Here is a 25,637-nt window from a genome sequence, read left to right as displayed (position 1 = left end):
ATAAAACTCAAATGGGATCTATCACATACTAGAAAAGATTTTCAGTCTCTTCAGGAAATAGTGCTATTTTTAGTTTATTCATTTTCATGAAGCTGACTGCAAGGTGGGGATAATATATTGTATGTGGTCTCTGGATGACCTGTGACATCATCCAGAGTTGATGCAGTAAAGATTTAAATTATTTGAAAGAAACTTTTTCTGTTCTATTTAGATGTTTACTGCTGAGTAAGTATAAGACAATTATTTTGCAGATATATTTTGACAATTATTTTGCAGATATATTTTGACCTTTTAATTGTGCTAACGATGATTATAATTTTTTATTGTTTCCCAGTTCTATAAGGTTCTTATTTTAAATTTATAAAATTGCACCTTTTCAGCTTAAGATCATTCCTGTACTGTCCTCTTACCAAAAAACCCTTGAAAGCAATTTACATGCTGTTAATTTGGAAACTGTTTATTGGGTTGGACAGCTGTATCTGAGAAGGACTGATCTCTTTAGGGCTTTGTTATTGGTAACACAAAGAGGACAGAAGAATGTATTTCAGACTTGTTTTCATTTCATGAAGTGTTGCCCTTTCTTTCTCGGCAGGTCTTAACTAGAATCCAGCCTCCTCTTATTGTAGTTGAAAATGTCTCATGACTAATTAATATCATATGACCAGAGCACTGTTTTCTGATTAGTAAGGTGGGTGTGCATGTTATCCCCAGATCATGCATTTCATCTCTGATGGCTGTTTATGTGTTATATTGACTTCTAATAGTCCCTGTATTCAACTTCTGGTGTGGATATTGAAGCCAAAAATTCAAAAAGGCTTTTGAAGTTTATTTGTAATTAGCATTATTAAAACAAAGAGTTGAAGCCTTGTCAAATATAGTAAATGCATTGTCAAAATTGAGCTTTTGAAGCCAAAAAGCATTCTTAACAACAGAGATTGATAACGTGAACAATGGTACTTCCAAAACACTTTTTGTGTGTTAGAAGTAAAGTGTTTAAGGCTATGATAAAGTCAGTAAACTACTTCAAATCTGTCAGAAGTACTTCCCAGCATGTGACAGTAATGATTTCATAAGGTTCTTAAGGTTTCAACTGCAGAGCATTCTATCATAAGAAAGTGTGCTTATTATTGGTTTGGTGTCTCTTTTACTGAAGACATTTCCAGGTCCATGTAAGAATGCCCATAGAAGTCTCCCCCTGATTGTCCTGGGAAAAAATTACTTATGTTCAAAATGAAACTCATTATCCTTGTAACCAAACCTGTTTTTCAATTCCCTATTTCAGTTAAGTTTTTTCGTTTGGAAGCATTAGTCATCTTTGACTACTTCCCTTCCCTTGCTCTTGCTGATTTTTTCATTGTCTCTAAATCCATTGCAAGTCTATTATTCTTTTTTTTTTTTCCTTTTTGTCTTTTTTACTGACCGGTAACGGGATCGCAACCCTTGGTGTCGCGCCTGTACTAGGGACCGGCAACGGGATCGCAACCCTCGGTGTTGCGCCTGCACCGCGCTCAGCCAGTGAGCGGGAGCCGGTCTCCACATGGAATCCGAACCCTCAGCGGGAGCGCCACCGCGCTCCCAAGTGGCGCACTCTCCAGTGCGCCACCGGGCCAGCCCGCAAGTCTATTATTCTTGTTACTGCAGCTTTCCTCACCTCTTCTCTCTCTGTTAAATTCCCACTGCTGTTACATTACTTACAAGTTTGTTCCAGTTCACCTTACCTGGTCTACCGGTCTCTTTGTCCCAGTCTTTCCTACTTGGAGCCACCTCACCACTGCTGCCGGACTCATGTCCATCTTCCGTCACTCTGTGCTTAATTTGCTCTGTGATAGGATACCTGGCTGCTGTATTGTGGTAGACATTTTTAAGTTTGTCTGTGCTACATCTTTGCTGCTTCTGAGAATGGTGTCTTTCTCTTTTTTGGGAGGGTTCTCGCTTCTACTTTAGCCACATGGTAGAAGGGAGAGCAAGTATGCAAGCAAGCAGGTTTTAGGCTGAAAGGAAGGAGCCGGGTGAGAGGCAGCGATGAGAGGTGTGGGCAAGAGGTAGGTTTAGTCTCTTCAGGATGGGTCTGGTTAAGTTATGGCTAAGGGGGCAGCAGCAGTGTTACTGTGTCAGGAATGGGGCTCCTGGAATGCAGTAAAAATCTACATGCAGGAAGTTCTCACAAGGCAACAGCTGTATAAATGTGGCTCCTAAATTCCTTCACACTTATGTAGCTGCTTATTATGGGTCACCTCTGTCCTAAGTTCCTTACATATATTAGTTCATGTAATCCTCACAGATACAGACACTGAGACACAGAGCCGCTGAATAACTTGTCCAAAGCCAACCAGGTAATGTATAGTAGAATTGGAGTTCAGGCAGCTCCGTAGTCCCTGCTCCTAACGATTACATTCTACTGCTTCCAGTTACTGACTTTCTTTTATACAAGAATAAAATTGAAAACTCTGCCCAAGAATTGTTTTGTAAGATTGTAGTGGCATGGGAGGTTGAGGGGGTTATAGGTGGTGTCAGTCAGGACTTCAGAATGCTATGTAAGAAGTGGTGACATAGGTCTAAAGGAAGTAGCACAGGCTGGGAAAACGTTTTAGGAATATCATTTTGCTGAGATTGTTTATGTTTACTGGTAGTTGAAGTAAAAATGAAGCTTAGTCTATTATGTGCAGTGCCAATTTTTTTCCTTCATCACTCACAAAGCTTGACTTTAATGGAGGGAGAAGATTGCATTCTCAAGTCTCATTTAACCAGAAGGTTAGGAAGGCACTGGTTGGAATTTTTGAGAAAGAAATCTCAGGTGATCTGAGCATGTTAAATTGTAACAGTATTTAATATGAATTGAAGGGGAAAATTCCCTGAAGCAAAGGGGTTGGAATTTGTATCTTGGAAAGAATTCCCTTTGTCTTTTATTATTTATGCAGTTGTTAACTGGAATATTGCCACTTCATGTATGGAGATATCATTGTAGTAAACTTATGTTGAGTTGGCTAACATAGTTTCCATCCATCTCTACATTATTCCAATTACCATTATTAGTTTCCTGGAGTACCCTATAGTCCCTCTTCTGCAGTACTCATGCTTTATTGTGATTTTAATTGCTTGTTGTATTTTGTCTTCCTATTTGTTTTGTCAACTAAGCAAGGGCAATGGTGCATCTCTGTCTTGTCTGTCTTTGAATCCCTAGCCTTACCACCTTGCCAGACATAGAGTAGATAGTTGGTAGCTATTTGTGGAATGAATGAATCATTGACTTGCAGTGTTAAGTAGACACTGAAGAAGTATAAAATTGAGATCTGGTTGTTGTAAGACTGAAGAAAGAGAGAGAAGATCCTGTGGATAAACACTGGTTGGGTATAGCCTCATCATCATTCTCTGCTGATTAAAGAACCTTTCATAGATCAGTAAGAGAGGTGTTTTCCTGTGTATCTAAATGTTGGTCTTCCCATGTTACTTTTCTGAATCCTAGTTGTCTTTTCTCTCTTTTGTCTTTTGCAAAGCCTTCCTTGATTCTGCTGTTCATTGTGTCTGATTTTTGCCTCTTTTAGGGCATTGATGACTACTTACCATGCATTATTTTTATTGCTTGGTATGTACATTTTTGTTCATTCTACTAGACTGTAAACTCCCTGTGTGAAAATAGTGTCTGTCCGAACCAGCCTTCTTCTGAGAGTGTAGAGGGACACTAATCAGATGGGATTCTGGGGTATAGGTGTGTCTTAGGCTGTGCCAGGCAAACCTGATGTCTGGGCAGTTACCAGTAATGAGCTTGTGATCTTTGACTTGTTGAGTAAGCACTGGCCACCTGCACCTGTTTACAAGCAGGTGAGATGGCATAAGAAGGCGGCAGAATTGCAGATACAAATGCTGGTTTGTGTTGTATTCTTGTCTGTTACTTTACCAGTGTAGAGACTGTGGGCAATTTATTTCATCTTGTAGTTTCTCATTTTACTGACATGCTGAGTAGATGATCATGCTCATTTCTAAGCCCCCCCCCCCCCCTTTTGAGGAAAAAATGATGTAAAAAACACCTTTTGAAACTGAAGTGTCATGCACATGTAAGATACTTATATTGCTATGTAACTCTAGATTAAATTGAAGATTTTCTAACTTTTTAGACAAACTAGAATCTGATGACTGAAATGTTTACCAATAAAATAGTTTTTAGGATAAAAGTAAGCCATAATACAATGCCTTCATAGTTCTAAGTAACCAAATATTGTAGCTATTGTTAGTATTATTATTTTCCTTGTTCTTTTACTTCCTTTAAACTTAAAAAAAAGTTTCCCATCTTCAGATAAGTTTCAACTTGAGTCATTCTACTACGTCTTATTGTCACTTTCACTTCATTGCATCATTGTTATTAACCAGAATAAAGGGTGATTATAGCAGATTGTAGGGTTAGGATAGCACTGAGTAGTGTGAGGAATTATTATTCAGTTGCACAGGCAATTAGTTAGAAATCATGATCTCTGCTCTATTCCACTCAGTATTTGAAATAAAGCTATATAGTGTAGGCTATCCTAGAGCACAGCAATTAACAGTGTGGTAACAAAAAAGAATATCTCAACTTGTAGGTAGAGCATGCTTTATTCAAACCATATGACTCATTTCCATCCAACAGTGGGACTGAAAACTTGATGTATTTCAGAAAGCAGTAAGTTAAGAAAGGCATGTGGAAGGACTTTGTAGTAAATTTAAAAAGAAATTCATAAATACTTTCAAAGGAGGCAGAAACAGTACACAATTCAGAGAGTATCCCAGGCCAATAGAAAAGTTGTAAAATTAAATTTAATGTCTGATATTTTGGCTAAAAAAAAGGTCTCTCACCTTGCTCTAGTCTCCCAGCTTCACTGCTAGCAGTTCAGTAAGTATTAATGGGTTGTGCTGTGTGGACAGGAACGTGTGTCATTGGGTGTCTGCAGCAACATCCCCTTGTGCTGACTGAAGTGTTAGCAAATCTTTGTTTTTGCTTAAACTGTAAAATTGCTAGTCTAAACTCATAGTTATTATGTTATATTCTAAAACTGAACCGAAAAAAATGTTTTGTAATGAAAAACATACCAATTAATTTTAGTGTTCATAAACAATAGAAAAAGAATTGAATCAGGGAGAAACGAAAACAGCTCATTTTAAATATCCAAATTGTATGGATATAAAAAAAATTTGATATTAAGTTAAAAGAAAGAAGTTACAACTTAAAAACAAAATAATTCCTGTGATCAGTTTGCATAAGGAGGACCTTAGCAATACATGCCAAATTTAAATTTGAAGCTTCTTACCTTCTTACCTCACCTGCTTAAAAGATAGATCTAAAAGAAAAACTTTAAAATTTGTATCTGTATATTTAATTAAAATTTTATCACTGTTGTAAAGCAAAAATTAATGTAAATGCTAGGTAGCTGAGTGATACATTTAACAATTTCATCTAAGGAAACGTCTTGTTTAATTGATTATCAGTATTTGGCAACATGTATATATATATTTTTAATGTTCTATTAAAACTAGAATCTCTTTAAAGTAGGGAGGCTAAAATTCATCCCAAAACCTGATGTTTTTGTTAACTCCAATTTTCTCAGTGTTATTGCTAAACAAGTTATTGAATTTTCTCTGGGTATCTTATGTATTGCTTTTCTTTGATTCTTGCCAGTGCAACCAGTTTAAGATTTTACATGATAAAGGAAATCTGTGGAACTAATCCTGGAAACCTCTTTCTATTTTCTCACATAACACCTCCAGGCACAGTGAAGACAAAATACTTCATTTGCATTCTTAAACATTAGGGACTTAGAATGAGTCTTTCAGCTGGAAATGTTATTGCATCTACATTTCCCGAAGAGAAAAAAGGTTAACAGCCTGCTCAGGTTTATGTTAACTCATCTCTTTTTAGTATCCTGATTTGCACAGAGTATAGAAGGTTGAAGCTTAACCCGCCCAGTCTCTTTCTTCTTTACAATCAATGAGACTTTGAAAGTAGATATCACTGCTGATTACAGAGAAATAAAATGAAGAAATCAGATATGTACAGAGGAATTGGAAAACACTAATAAACTTTAATCTTAGTCTTCTAGGAATGGAAAGAACATTTCCAAAATTAATACAGAATACAGTAATTCAAAATTTTAAAATTACAGTATTTCCTCCATAAGTTTGAAAAGCTTACCCAGAAAGTATACATTCAGGGATTTACAGTTTGTTTGTTTAAATGGTTTTTACTAAACTAATAAGTAAGAAAAACCTCTTGTTTGCCCGAAGTACCTTTGTCAGAAAACCCAAAACATTTAATAAAAGAAATTGAATAATTTTATGACTTGATAGTAGCTGAAAAATAGAGATGGAAATCATTCCATAGATATAGAAAGTGTTCTGTTGCTGTGACGCTCGCTCCCTACCTATGTGTGAAAAACAAGGTTTTATATTTGACTATATTCCTTAAAATATGCTTAAGTAGAGAACTTGACTTCTGCCAATACTTACAGTAGAGAAAGTTAACACTGTTCTCTTCCCCTAACTGAATTCTGTACATGGCTATCATCTGGAAATAATAATTTCAGTGCATTGTGCCAAGTAGACACTTAATACAGAATATACATTAGACTAAATGAAATCCAGATCCTAGTAATATTGAAAGAGAAATACACAGGTTCCTTTGGTTAAATTAAGTCACAGCTTACAGAGTGTACCATAAATTAAATACCTTCTGTAAGTGTATTATTAGATTTCAGTTGAACTTGTAATTATCATCCCAAACAAATTTTAAATCTGTTAGTTTATGTTTTGATTTAGAATTTTAAAATAATAGAACCCCACCCCCCACTACCCATCTCCCATAACACATTCCTTTACATTCCTATCCTAATGAATCACATAAATTGGGTTCTTAATTTTCAGTGAGCTTCAGTTTAAGAAAATGACTCCTATAAATGTAGGGGGATGGAGGCTGAGAGTACCCTTTTCTAGGTTGTTTTGCTCCTTCCTTTTGATACCCCACAGTCAGTGTTTGGGAAAATTAATTAGGATTCATAGTCCAGCCTTCTCTAATTATGCATTGTCACATTGCACAGACTCAGGACCTCCAGTACAGTATTGAATAGTAGTAGTGGTAGAGCTTATCCTTACCCAGTGGACTGGTTGGTATTTACTCATGATCGTAAAAGCTACACTAGGACTATGTAATCCAGTGGGGTCCATTGCCTGATGTGCAGCAAGCCACTATGCTGAGACACCACTCTTTATAGCAGGTTTATTCATGAAGCAGCAAGGTGAGGAGATAGGAAGATAATTTCAAATCCACCTCCTTGATGGCAGGGAGCTAGAGACATGTGTGGGAGTGGGTCAGGTGTGGTGAAGATTGTTTAGGGCAGTGATTGGATAAGGGATTTGAGGAAGTTCTTCTGCTGTTTGTGCAGGTGCAAGTTGTCTGCATGCCTCTTCATGGGTTGCATGTTCAAAAAATGGCATCATCATTAGTGTGATCTGGAGGTTTAGTTTTCAGCCCTTTGATGTCGAAAGGTCACCCATTGGGTACCCTTGCAGGCTCAGAAGGTGCAAGTCAGTTTGGACCAGTTTGATTCCAAGGGTCTTGTAAAATACCTTAGACAAACAACTTGTGACATTAATGTCAGAGATGTTAACTTAAGGAACAGGGCAGGAATAAAGTCTTATGATTTTGACTCAACTATTCTAGTTCTTCAGGAATCAGCAGTTTTATGGGTACAGCTTGTTAGCAGAATTTTACTGGCAAGGGGAAGAGCAAGCTGAGTGAGAAACAAGTTTGATTTCTTAATTAAAAGTCATCGGTTTCAAATGTTTTCTGTTTGTTCAAATGTTCTCTTATCTTTTGTTCTTATTTTTTTGGCTACTGGACGGTATTGAGATCAAACCCTGGACCTTAGTGTTATCAGCACCATGCTCTAACTAACTGAACTAATTGGCCAGCCTCTTTTGTTTTTAATAGTACACTGAGTTCAGGTTAAAAACCAACCACCAAAACAGATTTCAACACATATTTCATAACCTGGGAGGAGAATATTCTTTTACACAATATCTCTTTGAAGCCCAGGTAGTAACATGCTTAAAATTTCTTTTTGGCACTAAACTGACTTGTTCATTTGTTTTTTAATTAAAACAAAACAAAACAATATTGGATAGAAATGTAGCCAAAATGGCCTTGTTGAAAACAAAAAGTATTTACATTCAATAAGAAATCGGTTGCAGGTTGTGTCTGCCACATTTACAGCACAGTGTAATACACTGTGACCAAAAGTGCAGTGAAATACTGCTTCTGGCACTCAGTACACAGTGTAGCACTGTTTGCCTCATGAGAATAGAGTGGAGGTAGTCAAAGGGGGAGTAGAACAGAGTGAGGAGGATGAGTTCTCCTCCATTCATTTCTCATTTCTTCACTGATTGGGCAGCATCTAGTTCTTTATAGAGCCTGTCCCCATGCTGCTGGTGCAGGTGGCTTGATGTACCAGTTTCTGTTGCTCAGAGAATGCAGCCTCAGCACATCTGTGATTTCAGCAGCTCTTGTGGCATTGGGAAGATCCTTTTTCTTTGCAAACACTAATAAGATGGAATCCCCGACCAACTCTTCTGCTGCCATCCTTATGATCTTCTTGGGCCTTGCTCATGCAAAAAGCAAAATTTTTGAGTGTTTTGGAAGTAGTGATGCTGCAGAGGCTAGATCCTGTTCTAGTGTCTATGTCCAAGCCAGTGAAATGGATATTTTTGCACTTTACAGTTTCCGTTTTTAACCTTTAGTAGCAGTAGTTAACATTTCACCATGCTTCACTTTGTACAAAATGGCAGTCTTTATTGAAGCATCCCAACCAAACATGAGAATGCACATCCTAGCCAAACATGAGAATGCGCATTTTTTGTTTTTGGTTGTAGAAGCTAGCAAACTGGCCTGAGAATCACCTCACTGGCCATGGGTGCTGCTGCAGCTGCTCCTAGTCCAGGTGTTGGTTTCCCGCCTGTAAGCTGGTGGCTATTCTGCAGTTGTTTTCAAAATTTTTCTTGTAAAATAAGACAGGTACAGAAAAACTACACAAAACATAGGCATGGCTAAAAGAAGTATTATAGGGCAAACAATCTTGTAATTGTTACATAGGTCCAGACATAGACTTTGCTCTGAATCCTGGAAGGCCTGACCATGTGCCCCATTTCAATCCTAGCCTCCAATCTCTCTCTAAACATACCTATTACTGGCTTTTATAGTAATCATTTCCTTGTATTTTAAAATAATTTTATTGTTCAAATGTGCATCCCTAGACACTATGAGTTAAATCTTGTCCATTTATCTTTAAATTTGATATGTCTTTTAAATCTCTTAGTCCATAGGGTCCCCTTGCTTACCTTCCTTTTCCTTTCAATTTATTTGTTGAAGAACCTGGGCATTGGACCTGTAGAGTTTCACCTCAGTCTTGATTTAGCTAATTATGTAATGATGGTGCAGTTCAGTGATTTCCTCCATTCTTGGTGTTTCCTACAAATTGGCACTTGGATTCAGAGATGGGATCAGAGTCAATTTTGATCCCTTTGGCCAAGACTATAGGAGGCACTTAATGTATTGTTAGTTCTTTTTAATATCCTAGTAGCCTTTGATGTTTACTTCCCCTATCTTGTAATTCAATGGAGTACAAAATTTTGATATTTTAACTCTAATTTTTATTATTATTAGTTTGAATATTTTTATAAAGAGACCCTTCCCTTCATTTACTGTTTGGTTACCTACTGGTGCAATTCATATAGGAAAAGCAAGATAAATGTTAATTCATTACCTTTATTTAGTAAATTTTTAAGGTAATGAATTGGTTCTTCAAATATTTATCATTCAAAGTTAACCAATTCTTTTTAAAAAGTTCACTGTGAAGTCATAGATTTAAACCCATTTTACAGGTTTAAAATTAGTGAAACTAAGTTGGAATTATTAGTGAAACTCAGGTTGTCCTCAGTGGGGCCTAAGTTGGCTAATGAGCCTTCAACTTGACCTCATAATCTTTTATAGCTTCTTTGCTCTCTGATCTGACAAGATATTCTAAACTCATGTTTTATATTTCCTGCTTCAGGCCTTTAATCTTCCATCTTTTAAAGATACCTCAGATTATTTTAGGTATTTGAAGACCACAGTTGGTATGCTAGGCATGGTCATTGCTACTAACTGATTGGTCATTTTTTCTAGGCTTTTTTGATGGGGCTAGGAAATGAAATGTGTATTTAATATTTCACATATATTTTATGTTATATATTACATATAATATAATGTGTTATATTTATTATATTATATTAATAGAATATCCAACATATATCAATATACTAAATATATGATTATGCTTAGATATAATGCCAACCCCAAATAGGGTATGTATATAAAACATATTCAATGTATAATATAGATCTTATGTAATAAACATACTATATTAATAAAATATATGTAAGATTTTTCTAATATGTAGTATATATAACATGATATAAAAGCATAATTATAGTCTACACTTTAGAGATAAAATATCTCCTGTGTTTATAGTTGTACTTTTAATTAAAATTCAAGAGTGCAGAACTTTTACTTAACCTCTTATTTGTTACCTCTGTATCTTCATTCTTCCATATTTAGAATTCTGTCAAGGATAGGGGAAATGACAGAGTTAGAATATCTCATAATTACTTCTTTGTCTTGTCCAGTACTATACACAGAGCAATCTCAGGATAACAATATTGCTACCAATATGATTACTAAAACTATTAAAAAGTATATATCATCTCCCTGTTCTTCCTCCATTTTTAAAAATAGTTGTACTGTATGAGGGTACTTCAAAAAGTTTGTGGAAAAATAGAATTAAAAGATAGTATGAGTCGTTCCATTAACTTTTTGAAGTACCCACTATCTGTATTGTCAGGAAATATAGCTATTGTAAACTGTACTCTCTCCTTAGCATTTATTTAGTTTTAGTTCTACAAGTAACTACTGGCTCTTTGTGTTGATGTCTGTTCAGTCATTTTGGTTTTCGGAAGCTCATTCTCTAGTATTAGCAGTGGGCAAACTTTTGCTGTAAAGGTCCAGATAGTAAGTATTTTTGGTTTTGTGGGCAGTATGATCTCTGTTGCAAGTACTCAGTCTTACTCTTATAGTGAGAACTAATGAGCATGGCTATGTTTCAGCTTCATATAATTTTCATATATAATGATACTGTATTTAAAAAAATTTTCCCCCCAAACAGTTAAAAAATATAAAATCCCTTCTTAGATTGTAGGCTGTACAAAAACAGTCAGTGGGCCAGATTTGGCCCAAGACTGTTTGCAAGCCCCTGCTCTGTTAGATTATTCCACAGAGTTTATGACTTCTTGCATGTTTTTACATTTTTTTCTGCCCTTTATATTTGGAAGTTAATTTTGTTGGATTTAAAATCCTTGGCTCATACTTTCTTTCTTGAGTATCTTACTCAGTGGAATATATTACTCCATTTTCTTTTGGCAAACGTTGATGATAATTTAAATTTCTCTTTTGTATAGGTCACATATTCTTTAATATTTTCTTTTTCCTAAGTAATACTGCTAGAATGTATCTTGGTGTTGGTCATTCTGGGTTAAAGTTCTCAGGCATGCTGCAGTGTGGTCTTCTTGTATGTATTTTATTTTTATTTCAAGTAAATTTTTCTTGAGTTAACGGTTTTTTAGTATTCTTTGCTTTGGTTTTCTTCAAGGACTCCCATTATTGGTTGTTCTTCGTTTATCTTCAGTATTTGCCATTTTCTTTCGTACTTTTAATTCATTTTTTGATATTTAAACTAAAAAATATTTTCCTTTTTACTTTCTCTTTCTCATAAGGCATTATCTGTTTTCTTTACTCACTCTTGTGTTCCTTCTAATTTAGTGTTTATTTTTGAAATGATTTTCTTTTTTACTTCTAATTGTATCCTGATTTTCGTCACATCATTTCTGAGCTTTTCTAATTCTGATTTATGCTATTGCATGTTTTGTATGACTTAAAAACGTCTTTTAGCATGTTTTGAAATAGCAGGTTATAGTTTTGATCTGTTGTGTGTTGGTGTGTCTTTCTTTAGTGCTTTTTTTCCCGCATGGATGTTATTTTGGTCCTTTTAATTTTCTTATAAAAACATTGTACTAGATTTTACCTTGATGCTTTTATTTTGCTTAGTTTTATGTATAAAATTAGTTTTCCTTTATATTGCTTTTTAAAGAGCTACATATTTTAAAATAGTGACACACATCCAAGAAGTTCAAATACTTGAATGGAGAGAGCAAGAAAAGTATTATTCTGAGGTCTTGAAAAGATGAATTATTCTTCTAATTCCCCATTATTCTTTCTGATGCATATGAACATCACTGTATTCAGTGGGCACCCCTTTCTGTCTGCAACTCTGTGCTTTTGACACAGCTGTATTAATTTTTGAAAGCTTTCTTGCTGACTCAGTTTACCTCATGTGCTAACTATATATTCTCCACCAATTTTGTAACTGGCCTTTTCTACCAGAAACCCTTTTTTTCTATTAGCAGGGAGTAGTACCGAAAACCAGAATCTGGCTCTTTTGAGCAATTCAGCAGTTTTCCCATAGCTCTCTCGCTTGCCTGACACTAGTTTTATAATTATCCAAGTAGCAACACTTGGTAAGCCTAAAGTATATACATTTAAAAAATCTAAAATCATAGCATGGCAATTTATTAACTTGTATTTCTAAGAATAAAATAGGTATCATACATTTTAATTTTTACAAATGATAGTTATTTCTGTCCTTCATTCCCAACCTAAAGCCTGCTGTAAATTAAATCTTATTATTTTCTTAACATACGGCTCAAACCCAACCCTTTTCCCCATTCTTCTACTGAAATTTGACCAGAACCATAAAATCACAGAATTTAGGATGAATGGAATACTAGAATAGTGATTTCAGCTTTTCATAATTTATTTTCTATGAGTCACTATTAAAGTATTTTCCAGTAATGATGAAAAAATGCCTACTTTTTTCATGACCATAAGACATTTATCTTTAGGTATTTATCATCTATGCTTTATTTAAAAGGCCTTTAAAGAGCATACTTTTAGAAGTAAATTTTATTGCTATGGCATATCAAAAGACTTGTGATTAAGGGAAACTGTTAATTAGATGGATAACAAAAGATACAGTGTTAACAGATGAGTATCAAAAGGTTATAAGTGGATAAAATGTGTCCTCAAGTTCTAAATCACGCAACTGACTCTGGTCAAGAACTCAGGACTTTTGAAACATGCTTCATCACTTTGCAATGAACATACTATTTTATCCTGACTTCATCCTTTCAAGAGCCTAGGATGCTGTTTTCTTACTTTGCTTTAATTACACTTAAAGGCCAACCTGGGGAGTACTTCCAAAACATATTGATAAAAAGGAAGTTAACTCACTGAAACATTTGTTTGAGTAGTTATCCAGCGTACTATGGGCTATTTTTCTTTTGGGTGAAATGGGACAAAAAAATAGTCCCTATGTACTTGATATGAGCTTTTCTCTTGCCAATTTAGCATTTTTGGGTGAGTAATTTTCCTCAAATTAGAATGCATGAGAAAAATCTGGTTAATCAGTGGTCCAGGTTGTTGGGCTCCTGTTAATCAGAAATCTTACTGTGTAATCATAATGTATTTTGGACATTCTCATTTATGTTATTTCTTGAACTCTTTGTGTGGGTATTCTGATTACTTGATTACATCTGCTTGGCATAGTGGTTTTAAAAACAGCATATATAATAAAAATTCTTCCATCTTAGCAAGTAAAATGAGACCATGGAAAGACAATTGATAGTTGAAACATGGTTGTTTCCTCTTGCCTTCACTTAGTGTTTAGTGGGTTGTAGGTTTGGGATAAAGAGAAATGAATATGATTACTGCTCTGGTCTGAAATGATTAGTTTATCCAGCTGGCGACAAAGTATTTGGAGATGTAGGCCTACCAGTATTATCTTCTCATACAGAAGAACTCCACTTTTCATGTATTTTACATTTGGGGGGTTTCACATAAGATTTTTTTCATGCAAATAAGATTGTATTAAACCTAGATACAAACATTTTTTAGGCAGTACTTCATGAGCATCTGTTACGGCTGAAGAAGTTTCTTATCTAGCATTCTGCCACTTGTAACACTGGTAATTGTAGGTATTTGGGTTCCTGTAACATATATTGGGGTTCTGTGGGCCTAGTTGCCTTATTATATTAGTGTTCTCTTTTTATCAGTGAAAGAATGTGAGCCGAGATGCTGGGTACTGTTCAAGCTTTATTAAAGAAAGAAATCTGCTGGGCTGTGCTCAGAGTGGCACAGGGCCGAGGGCTGCCCTGAAAATGGTGGACAGCACGAGGTGTGGGGGTGGTAGAGCTTATATAGTGCACCAAGGGTTGGCTGATACCATTAAGGAGGGTCATTATGCTAATGTGGATTGGGGTGGAGAACTGTATCCTTGTGGAAGCAAAAGGGGTTTCTGAAAGCCAGGAGGCTTCTCGTAAAGGGAAGGGGGGCAGGGGAGGAGGTGGGCAGCGCCATTTTGTACTTGGGCTTGTCTAAAGTGGTGCTGGTTATGTTGCTGATCTGTTAATCAGGACTTCTGGATAGTGGACAAAAACTAACAGTGTGGCATTCAGCTTGGTGCTTTATATTATTATTGATGGGGTTCAGAACATGCTGCTCCAAAATATGTCACATCGGCATATTGAATATTTTAAGTGGCAGGAATTTGAGAAAATGGCAGAAGCAGGAAGGTCTCTCTGACCTTCCCCTGTCCTTCTCCCCTGAATCAGGCCATAAGACCCTCACATGAGAGGTGCCTTCCCTATACCTGGAGGAAAGGTGCATCCTTATCTCCAAAGACAGAAGGACACAGAGAGGAATCCAAACAAACCGGCCTTGTTAATTTCCCTGTTTACTGCACTTATCTGGTACTCTTTGTTCTCTTATTTCTCCGTGGCTGATCACTCTTCATCAAACCTGTTTAAAAAACACTCAAGTTTAACTCTTCTTTGGGTATTATGTAGGCTCCTGTGACCCATAAAACTTATATTAAATAAATTTGTGTTTTTCTTTTGTTAATCTGCTCTTTGTAATAGGTGCCCCAGCTATAAACTTAGAAGGGTAGAAAGAAATTTTTTCTTGCACACATTGTTTTATTTAATTGTTCTATCAAACTTGCCAGGCAGCAGTTATCCCCATTGTCACCCAAAGAAACAGAGGCTTCAAACTCAGAATCTAAAATTTCCCTTTTTCTCTGTCTTGCTTTTGGGCAGGAGGGAAAGTATACATCTTGAGTTTGTTTATTTCTGTGTGTGTGTGGCTGGCTGGTATGGGGATCCAAACCCTTAACCTTGGTGTTATCAGCACCATGCTCTAACCAGTGGAGGTAATCGGCCAGCCCCTATCTTGTGTTTAAAGGCTTTGGCTTTTCTACATATTTTATCTGAATGATTTTGCCTGCATCTCTTAATTCCCTCCTATAACTTGTATTTGATGCCTTTAAATATACGTATCTCAGCCTAGACGTGTCTTATAACCTCTGTACCTCTATATCTGCCTCCTGAACATGGCCACTTAACTATCCCACAGGCATCTCAACTCAGCATGTGTGAAGTTGAAGTCGTCATCTCATCTTCCAAATATTTCTTTTCTCATGGATGAGGGTACTTCAAAAAGTTTGTGGAAAAATAGAATTAAAAGATAATACAAATCTTTCCATGAACTTTTTGAAGACACTTGTATTCCTTTTGTCGATTCCCTGTTCTCCTTCCACTTCCTGCTTTGGTTGGGTTTAATCCTTCTGGGTCATAATGGCTGGGAGAGCAATATAAGCAACATGCTGCTGATGACACTGGTCATTGGAGAATGAAGCTTCTTTCCCAAGCCACGATTCTTTGTAGGCAGCAAAGCCAACAGGTAGAATAGGTGATGGAGGGCCGGCCCGGTGGCGCACTGCTACAGTGCGCTGCTTGGGAGCGCAGCGGCGCTCCCGCCAAGGGTTCGGATCCCACATACAGACCGGTTCCCGCTCACTGGCTGAGCGAGGGGCGGGTGCAACACCGAGGGTTGCGATCCCGTTGCCGGTCCCGGTCCGGTACCAGCGTGACACTGAGGGTTGCGATCCGTTGCCGGTCACGAAAAAAAGACAAAAAAAAAAAGAATAGGTGATGGAAAAGTGATATACGAATATGTAATTTATTGTTTCTACCAACCCTGACCAAATGTCATAGGAGCATCAGTAGTTAGGCACCTTACTCTGATGTGCATACAGGTCTGTTGATTACATTTTTTATATTTAACTTCAGTTCTTTATGTAATGACTGCATCCTTTGTCTCAACAAACCACTTTTCTAGACCATGCCCTTCAGTGGAGCTACATTGTGTTTTGTTCTGTCACCAATTACTATTTAATTCATTAGCTTTTCATTTATTATAATGACATGAACACAGAGAGGTAGACCCATTGTAAGGGAAATAAATGTGGTTTGTGCAGAGCAGTGTTTTACTGAAACCATAACTCTACTCACTGTATTCTTGGTGCATCCTTTGTAGTGATAGTACGTAAACATTCTGTACTTCCATTTCGTCTGTTTCTCTGAGGTATCAGTAATCTGTTCATGTTTCCTTAAATTCATTGATATCCTGTGGTTTTCATCCATGTTATCTTCTACATTTAGCTCAAAGCCTAGCACAGAGTTGGCAGTCAATAAATAGTGATATTTGTGTTGTACAAGGCACTGTGCTGCAGGGTATTGAGAATACAAAGATTTATAAGGCATTTTAAAGGTGAACTTATTGTTTAGATTGGGTGGCAGGATATTATATATAAATACAATGTCATAGAAGTTGCTTTTCCAAAGAATACTGTTAATAACAAGCAGGAGTTCTTAATTACTTTTGGTTATTTTTCTTTGACCCGACTTTGTTTCATATATCTATGCAGGTACTTCAAAAAGTTCATGGAAACAATTGTGTTATCTTTAATTCTGTTTTTCCACAAACTTTTTGAAGTACCCCCATATGTACAAATGTACTGTATGTAATACGTTATTATGTATTTTGATGTGTTGGCTCAAAGGCTTATTTCTAAGTTGTTTTTGCTGTATAAATAATTAGTAAATATACGTATGGGTTTTCCTTTTTATGAAAATTTTTTCTTTTCTAAAATGTCACCTTGTTTTTCTTAACAGGCAGCAGAAGATGTCGTTTTCATTGGACCTGACACACATGCTATTCAAGCCATGGGTGACAAGATTGAAAGCAAATTATTAGCTAAGAAAGCAAAGGTTAACACAATCCCTGGCTTTGATGGAGTAGTCAAGGTGAGAAGCTATTTTACTCTAATCTTTATAGTACATGTCCTCAAGTCAACATTTTGTCCAAAGTATGAGATAAAAATATATTTGTTTCTTTTTTGAATATATATGTAGGTTTTAAAAACCATTGCTGTCACACTTGCATTATTTTAAGTGGCATAAGTTAAATAGAGTGAGAAGCCACTTCAGCATTGTACTTAATGAATCAGTATTGACTCATAATTTCATAGGAAAAAACTTGGTGATAAAAATATGTGCCATCAGTTCTCTGGATTTCATTTAATGGTGGTGTATAGTTAATGTTTTGGGGTTTTGTTTTTTGTTTTTGACCCCCCATATTTTATGTTTTAAACATTATGATGTTTGTTCTCTGGTATCTTTACCTTGAGCTTGTCTCCATATGCGTAAAATGTAAATTGTAGTCATGTTTCTGGTGAACGTGGTATAGCTATGGATGACTATAGATCCCCAACATTCCTCGAGCAGCTTCTGCAGCTGAACGCTTCTGAGGAAGAAATGCAGAAATCGGGGTGTGTGACTTCCCCAATCCCCATGAAAAATTACTCATTTTTTCTCTTTAGAAGAGAGTCTCTATGTAGACTTTTAATGTGATTTGAGTTATTCTGAAAGAACTCTTCATCTCAGTGTTTCTTATGTTACTTTTGGCATTTTGTGCTGGACAGTATTCATTGTGTACATTTGTTTCATACGTGGCAGGATGGTTAGAAAGCTTGGTTCCTACTTAATAAATCTCTTCAGCTTCTTGCCCGTATTTACCTATGTTTGTGTTCATCTATTTTGTTTCTTCTCTCTTGTTTCAGAGAAGAGGTGTTCCACATCCTCTGTAAAGCCAGTTCCTCCTCCTGTGCTCCAAATGTATCCTTTATAGCTTGCCCTGGCTACAGTTTTTACTGATTACCTTTTCTCTCTTCTGTGTCTTAAAACTCTTCTCATCTTTTAGCTCCTTTCTGTTACCATTCCTATTGAAAGTACTTAGCTCCCTTGGCTAAGTGGGAAGGATGCAGTGATTAAACAAAATGTACACATGATCCCTCACATCATGGTGCTCACAGTTTAGTGGAAAAGAAATATGTGTTTCTCCCATTCATAAAGCATGATAATCCCTCATCACTCTACAGCTGCCACCTTCCTCCTCTCTTTCCTTTCATAGCCAAACGTCTTAGAAGAATTGTCCTTACTCACTTTCATTTCTATACCTTTCACTTAATCTTCAATCTACTGCAGTCTAGCTTCTTTCCTCATCCCCACTGAAATTCTCTTGCAAAGGCTACCAGCAACCTCTCCCTTTTACTAAATCCAGTATATAATTTTTAATCCTGGTCTTATCTCAATCTCTGAGAAGCATTTGAGTCTCTTGGTCACTCTTTCCTTCTTGAAATATTCATTTCTGGCACATTACCCAGTTGTAGTTTTTGTTTTTTGGCTTGAGTGATCCTTTTTAGTTTTCTTGCTGATTGTTCTTCCTATCTCTGTTCCTTAAATGTTGGTTTTATTCCAGGTTCTGAGTAGGACACTTTCTTTTTTTGACCAGTAAGGTGATCGCAGCCCTTGCCTTGGTGCTGCCCGCACCATGCTCAGGCAGTGAGCGCACTGGCCATCCCTATATAGGATCCGAACCCGCGGCCTCGGTGCTACCAGCCCCGCACTCTCCTGAGTGAGCCATGGGGCGGCCCGACACTTTCTCTTCTTATTGTGCTAACTTGCCCTGGGCAACCTTACCTATTTTCATGGCTTCAATTACCACCTTTTCTGACAAATCTCAAATCTCAAAAAGATATCTGTTCTAGATATCTCTTCTGAACCTCAGAACTACATATTTAGTTGCTTCTTAAACAGCTCTCACTACCTGAGGCCCCTGAGGCACTTTAAAAATAACAAGTCAAAAGCCAGACTCATCATCTTTCTCTCTAAAGCAGGGTTTAGTACTACAGTATCATGCATGGATGTTTTTATAAATAAAGTTTTATTGGAACACAGCCATGTTTATTTCTTTACATATTGTCTGTGGTTGCTTTTCCAATATAATGGCAGAATTGAGTAATTGCAAAAAGACCATATGGCCCACAAAACCTAAAATACTTATTTTCTGGTCCATTAGGAAAAAGTTTGCTGACCCCTGCTCTAAACTTCTTATCTTTTGTTCTTTCCCACCTAAGAAGGTAAGTGGTGGCATTTTCCATACCATTTCTCAAGCAAGAAACATGGAGATATTCGCGATAAACACCACTGTAGAGAATTCACTTAAATAGCTTTCTGATCCATTTACTTCTTTTTTTTTTCTATGCTAACACCAAGTTCTAGCTACTACCATCTAGTCTAGCTTACTTTATCAGCCTTCTAATTGGTCTGCTTGTAGCCATCCTTGCTCCCACCCAACTAATTCTTGACACTTCAACTTCAGTGATCTTTCAAAAATCCAGGTTTGATCGTATGCCCGTCTTCCATAACTCTCAAATGGCTACTCATTTAAATCCTCTAAATAGCTGGCCTTTGCTTTTCTTTCCAAACTGATATAGTACCAGTCTACCCTTTGTATTGTATGTATCAGCTATACTTGATATCTTTCAGATTCTTAAAACTTCTGTACTTAACTCTGTCCTATGTATGTTGCTTCTGTTTTTGTTTTCATTCCTGATTGTCTTCTACTCATTGTTTAGGTTTTGAATTAAAAATAAATTGCTTACACAGGCATTCCTTGACTGTCTAGATTAGATTAGGCCCTCTCCTGTATTTTCCCATAGTATCTATACTTAACTCATCACATTTAAAATCAATTATTCATTTATTCACTCATCTATTCAATAAATATTTGCCAAGTGCACACTGTTTGACCCTGTTTGAAGTGCTGCGTATATAGTAATGAACCAGAGACCAAAACAGTTTTTCATGCCCTCATGGAGCTTAAACTATAGAAGAGGGAGACAGACAATAAACGAATAATAGATTATATAGTATGTGCTATGGTGAAACATAAGACAGGGAATGGGGAAAGAAAATTCTGGGGGGTGGGGCTATATTCACAATTTTAAATAGGTTTAGCAAACCATCTATAGAGATGATAGGGTAGGTCATGTAGCTATCTAGAATGGTAGGCAGAAAGAATAAGTGCTGAGGTGTTGAGGTTGAAGTGTACCTGATATTGAACAAATAAGGAAGCATGTGATTGGAGTGGAGTGACCAAGGGAGAGACAAGTCAGAGATGAGGTAATAGAGGTAAGATATATAATAGGGAGCTCAGATTTTGTAGGGCCTTATAGGCCATTTTAATGATGGGTTAAATACCTTCTTCCTGCACTGGATTGTAAGGTCCTTGGTGGCAGAGATTGTGCTCTGTTTATTACTGTATCACTTGCATATGATGCCTAGCACATAGTCAGAGCTCACTAAATATTTGTTGAATGAATGATACTCCAGGATATAAATTTTATACACGTACCATTTTTATACACATTGTCTGCCATTAAGTATATAATTATCAGATATATTTATTAGATATACTAGAAGAAATCAAACACCAAGGGAAAAAATAAAACAGACAATTGAAACAGATCTACATACACACCAGATATTGGAGTTGGTTGATAAGAACTGTGAAATAACTGTGATTAATACGTTAAAGAAATTTGAGGAAAATATGGAGAAAACAGATAAAGAATTTTACAAGAATCTACAAAAAAATTAAATAGAAATTATGTAACTGCAAATATAATATAAAAAAAAGGACTTTAGATAGGTTTAACAGTTGATTAAACTAAGCAGAATGTGGGATTCATGTTATAACATGTATTAGCATTTCATTCCTTTTTATGGTTGAGTAATATTCCATTGTTTAGGTAAACCACTTAAATAAAAATCCACTCATTAACTGATGGACATTTGGGTTACTTCCAGCTTTTGAGTATTGTGATTGGTGCTGCTATGAAGTTTGTGTAGAAGTATTTGTTTGAATATCTGTTTTTAAGTTTTTTGGAGTTTGTACTCAAGAGTGAAATTGCTGGATCATGTGGTAATTCTATGTTTAGTTTTTTGAGGAAGTCAGGCCTCCAAACCTTTGTGTATTCCCCTCCTCTTGTGTAATTCCTTCCTCTTCAGGTTGGGTAGAACCTGTGGCTGGCTTCTCGAACTAACAGAATGGCAAGGGTGATGGCATGCCAATCCCTTAATTAGCTTGGCAAAGATGATGGGTTGTCACTGTGTTCAATGACATTATGTGGCAAACTGTTTGGATGTCACTCCTTTGATTATGCTTCATTACATAAGACTATCTTAGACTTGAGATCAAGATTCTGGTTGCTGGCTTGATGAAGTGATCAGTCACAGTGAGGAAGTCCATGTGGCAATGAACTGTGGGCAGCTTCGAAGTGAGGGCAGTCTCCATCTGAGAGCCTGCAAAAAGTTGGGCCCTTAGTCATACAACCACAAGGAAATAAATTCTGCCAACCATCTGAATGAAGTTGGCAGTAAATTTTTCCCCATTTGAACCTCCAGTGAAAATGCAGCCTGGCCACTCCCCAATTTCATCCTTGCAAGCCCCTAAGCAGAGTATGATACGATGAGTTGTTTCTTTATTAGGCCTCCAACTGTGGGGCTTTAGTCCTTCTTTACCTTCTGTTTCAGAGAGTTGTACAAGTTTGGGTAGGGGTTTCAGTGGGTCATTATGAACCTTGACCTATTCATTCTGAATACTTCTGCCAGTATAATTGTAATTTTTTTCTGACAAGGAATCTGCCCTTTCTGAGATCTTCACTTTGGGCTTGATTTAGACATAAGGGTACTGATGACTCACAGTCGAAATTAATTCTGGCTTGATGATGAATAGTGGCATCCTTGTTTCAAGGAAGAGCCATCAGGGGAGCATTTGACCTGCCAGTTCTACTTCCACGGTAGGTTTTTTCTTATGAAGTCATGGATATAGTGTCTTTTAGGACAAGGGACTGTTTCTTGATTAAAGGTACAAAGGTGACAGTTGTGGGTTGGGACATGGGGAATGGGAGGGTATTATCAATACTCATCAACTGAGTAGTTTGTTGACCCTGAGGAAGAGCTTGTGTAACAATGACAGGAATTAAGGTTAATATTATACTGCCTGTATCAATAAAATATTTACATGTTTCTCCATTAATAATTAATGAAATTCTTCACCGTTAGAACCTTGCCTACTATAGTTTTTTCCTTTAATTCTCTTGGATAAAATAGAGTAATTATTTCTCCATTGTCATTTCTGTCTACAATATTTGCAGGTGTCTTTATCAAAAGTCTGGTGTTTAATTTCTGCAGTGAGAGTATCTAGTTTTGTCTGTACGGCCACCAGCTTATTCTGGGTCTTACTCCCTTTTTTTTTTCAGGGTCTTTCAAAACGTATAGTATAGAGTTGAAGATCTGACAGCGTGGGTCTTTTCCAGTCAGATTTTGCTTGTTTATAAGATTTGCTGTTCTTGGCTTGAGGCTGCTCACAAATGTGAGGGAGGGAGCTGGAGTCACAGCTATTTCAGGGCCTACTCCTGAATACTGCTGAAAGGTAGCGAAGAGCCCATCCTGTAGGTCTCTAACAGGCTTATCCTTTCTTTGTTAGCACAGCTAGATTAGAGTTACCCATTTCCACAGGAAGGATTTTGGTGGTAGCCTCCAGAAGACTTTGTCCAACATTTACAGTTTTTTTTTTTCCTTTTTGTCTTTTTCACTGACCGGTAACGGGATCGCAACCCTCGGTGTCACGCCCGTACTGAGGACTGGCAACGGGATCGCAACCCTCGGTGCTGCGCCCGCACCGCGCTCAGCCAGTGAGCGGGAAAACCGGTCTCCACATGGGATCCGAACCCTCGGCGCAAGCGCCGCCGCGCTCCCAAGCGGTGCACTCTCCAGTGCGCCACCAGGCCAGCCCAAGTTTTTCTAAACCTCTCTGGTTTCCTATGTGATTTTGGAGTCTCAAGTCACTCTCAGGGTCTTCCTAGTCCCCCCTTTCTAATATTTCCTATCTGAGGTTCTTACTAGCTAATGATATAAATATATCAAATGATATAAATCTGAGGACTCAACATTATAAATTCCTAGACTATTCTCATTTTCTTTGTCAATTTCTGTTTATCTTGTATAGGCTTTGGAAAGTCTTTGACAAGGCTTTAATACAGCCATAAGGGGTTTCACCTGTTCTGACAGGGGCTTAATTTTAAGAGGTAATGTTGCTTTGGGGGTTTCTGGCCAGCCAGAAGGCTAGAGGAGCCTGCCAGAGGAAGAAAGAGCAGGGCAGGAGAAATGGAGGAGCATGGGATGGAGGAAGAGAAGTAGCAGGATAAAGACTATTAGGTTCAAGAGAATTTTAGGTTTTTCACATTTTCGTTTGGCTTTTCTTATGCCTTTCCTTTTCCCTATGAACTTTGTCTACCTCTTGAATTTTATAAGGAAATCATTTTGGGATCTGAATTTGTTTTGGAAGCTTCCTCATGAGAATGAAAAAAATGCAGAACATTGGGTGTTTGGGAATTTGCTCCCTATTTTTTTCTGAGGTACATCTAAATTGAACCATTCATATCAAAAGTTTTTAAACTATCCTTGGTAAGATGATGCTGTTTAGAAAGATCAGAACGTGAATTGGAGTTACAGATTTAGTGCATTTAGGAGCAGAAGTCAGACTCAGGGAGACCACAGATTTAGCCTGAGACAAACCCAGGAGCACCTCGTGGTTGTTAAATGTTGTTTGTGTCCTCATCCTGATGGCAAACCTGTCAATGTACAGTGCCTTGTTGGTTTAAGATTTGGAGAGAAGATCTCTCCCAAACCCAGACCTCCATGGACAAAACAAGTCAAGACAGAGGAAAGTACTCAAAGTTCCCAGGTAAATTTTACTTTATTTGGATGCTGGTCTGATGGAACCTTCTGAAATCACTGGCTCCTGGAGCCAGCATGAAGATGAGCTTTGACGTACGGACTTAGAACAAAAAACGCTGAAGTTATTTTTGTTAGAAATAAGGATGGTTTCCTCCAATAATAAAAGTTTTAAAATCCTGTCAGAAAATCAAAGGGCTCCTCATTCCTAGGAAGAGAAATTGGAGATCTACCCAAATGGTTTCACCATTGTGGTTGGGGAGAACCGAGAGAGAGAGAGAGAGAGAGAGAGAGAGAGAGAGAGTGTGTGTGTGTGTGTGTGTGTATGGATGGGTGTATGGGGGTGATGGGCATCAAAGGAGCATGCAGTTGCCAAATCTAGGAGCTTGAACTGTGGCTATTTATTAGTGGGTCTTGAACAGATCTCAGTGGAACTTACAAGATTGCCTTATACTGATGGGATCCTTTGCTGTAGTAGGTAATAAACTTGGTTTTGCTTGTTCAACAGATTATTTTGGTTTTCTTCTCAGGGAGACTGCATTTGAATTTATAACCTGTTTTAGTAAATTTGGAAAGTATGGAAAAATAGAAAGTTGAAGAAATCACCTTATCTTTTTACTTTGTCTCCTTGTATGCATTAGATGGTTTGTAACATCCTGTTACACTCTCAAATGATAGATTCTTAATTTCTGTGTCAACTTTAGCCATGGTACACAGTTCCTAACAGCTGTTGTCTGAATTGATTTAAGTGACAGCTGAACCTGCAGGTTATAGTTTAAGTATAAGCATTTAAAAATGGTTTTTAAAGAATATTCTTTTGTTTCTCTGGGAATTCATTTTTGATATTAATTTTATTTCTAGGTTGCTTTTATTTCTGACACAGGAGGCTATACATATAGATTTAAAAAATTGGTTTTTAATTTACATTTCTTGTATAGTAACTCCACATTCACTTGGAACTATCCTACTTTTCACATTTTGTAGTTTAGATTTATTGGGTAGATGATTACTTATGAGGGTATCTGTGCAGACAGGGGTTTGCTGATGCAAATAGTGCAAAATTTTGGCATATTTTGTGGGTTTAGCCACTGTCAGCAACAGTTTTGCATTGGCAAAATGAGTTTGCTACTTGTAGTATAGATAATTATGTCTTTTAAAAATCTATAGAGTTCTTTAAAGTTAGTATTTTTATGACTAAATTCTTTGTCTTGGTGACTATATTCTACTTTCCCCCCCCCAAGTAATTTTCATCACCAATTTGAGTAAATTAACATGAGTTCAGTTTGTTATATCTCTTCTTAAAATTTTGTCGCTCTCATTTGATTATTTAGCATGTTATATGGAGATGTTTTACCCATACTCTTTTAAAACATTGTGTGCAGTACCTAAGTGGACTTCTGAAACTTTTTTCTTTATGGCTTGTTGTTCATTTCTTGAATTATCCTTTTCATTAGAGAGAAACTACTGTTAAAATGTAATTTTCAAGTAGTCAT

General features: G+C 36.9%; 1 protein-coding gene across 1 annotated transcript in view; it reads left to right on the top strand.

Moving 5' to 3' along the window:
* The window catches only part of LOC103602621 (propionyl-CoA carboxylase alpha chain, mitochondrial), a gene marked incomplete at its 3' end in the record, with an annotated part of 175,253 nt that overhangs the window by 36,796 nt on the left and 112,820 nt on the right, over positions 1-25,637 (top strand). Inside the window, exon 4 of the mRNA XM_008587041.1 lies at positions 17,176-17,307. Within this exon, the coding sequence (XP_008585263.1) occupies positions 17,176-17,307 (132 nt within the window). The remainder of the gene's footprint in view (positions 1-17,175; positions 17,308-25,637) is intronic.

Source organism: Galeopterus variegatus, unplaced genomic scaffold (assembly GCF_000696425.1).
Source record: "Galeopterus variegatus unplaced genomic scaffold, G_variegatus-3.0.2 Scaffold4226, whole genome shotgun sequence".
Lineage (NCBI taxonomy): Eukaryota > Metazoa > Chordata > Mammalia > Dermoptera > Cynocephalidae > Galeopterus > Galeopterus variegatus.
The sequence above is the reverse complement of the archived record's forward strand: the minus strand, read 5'-3'. Positions and strand labels throughout refer to the sequence as shown.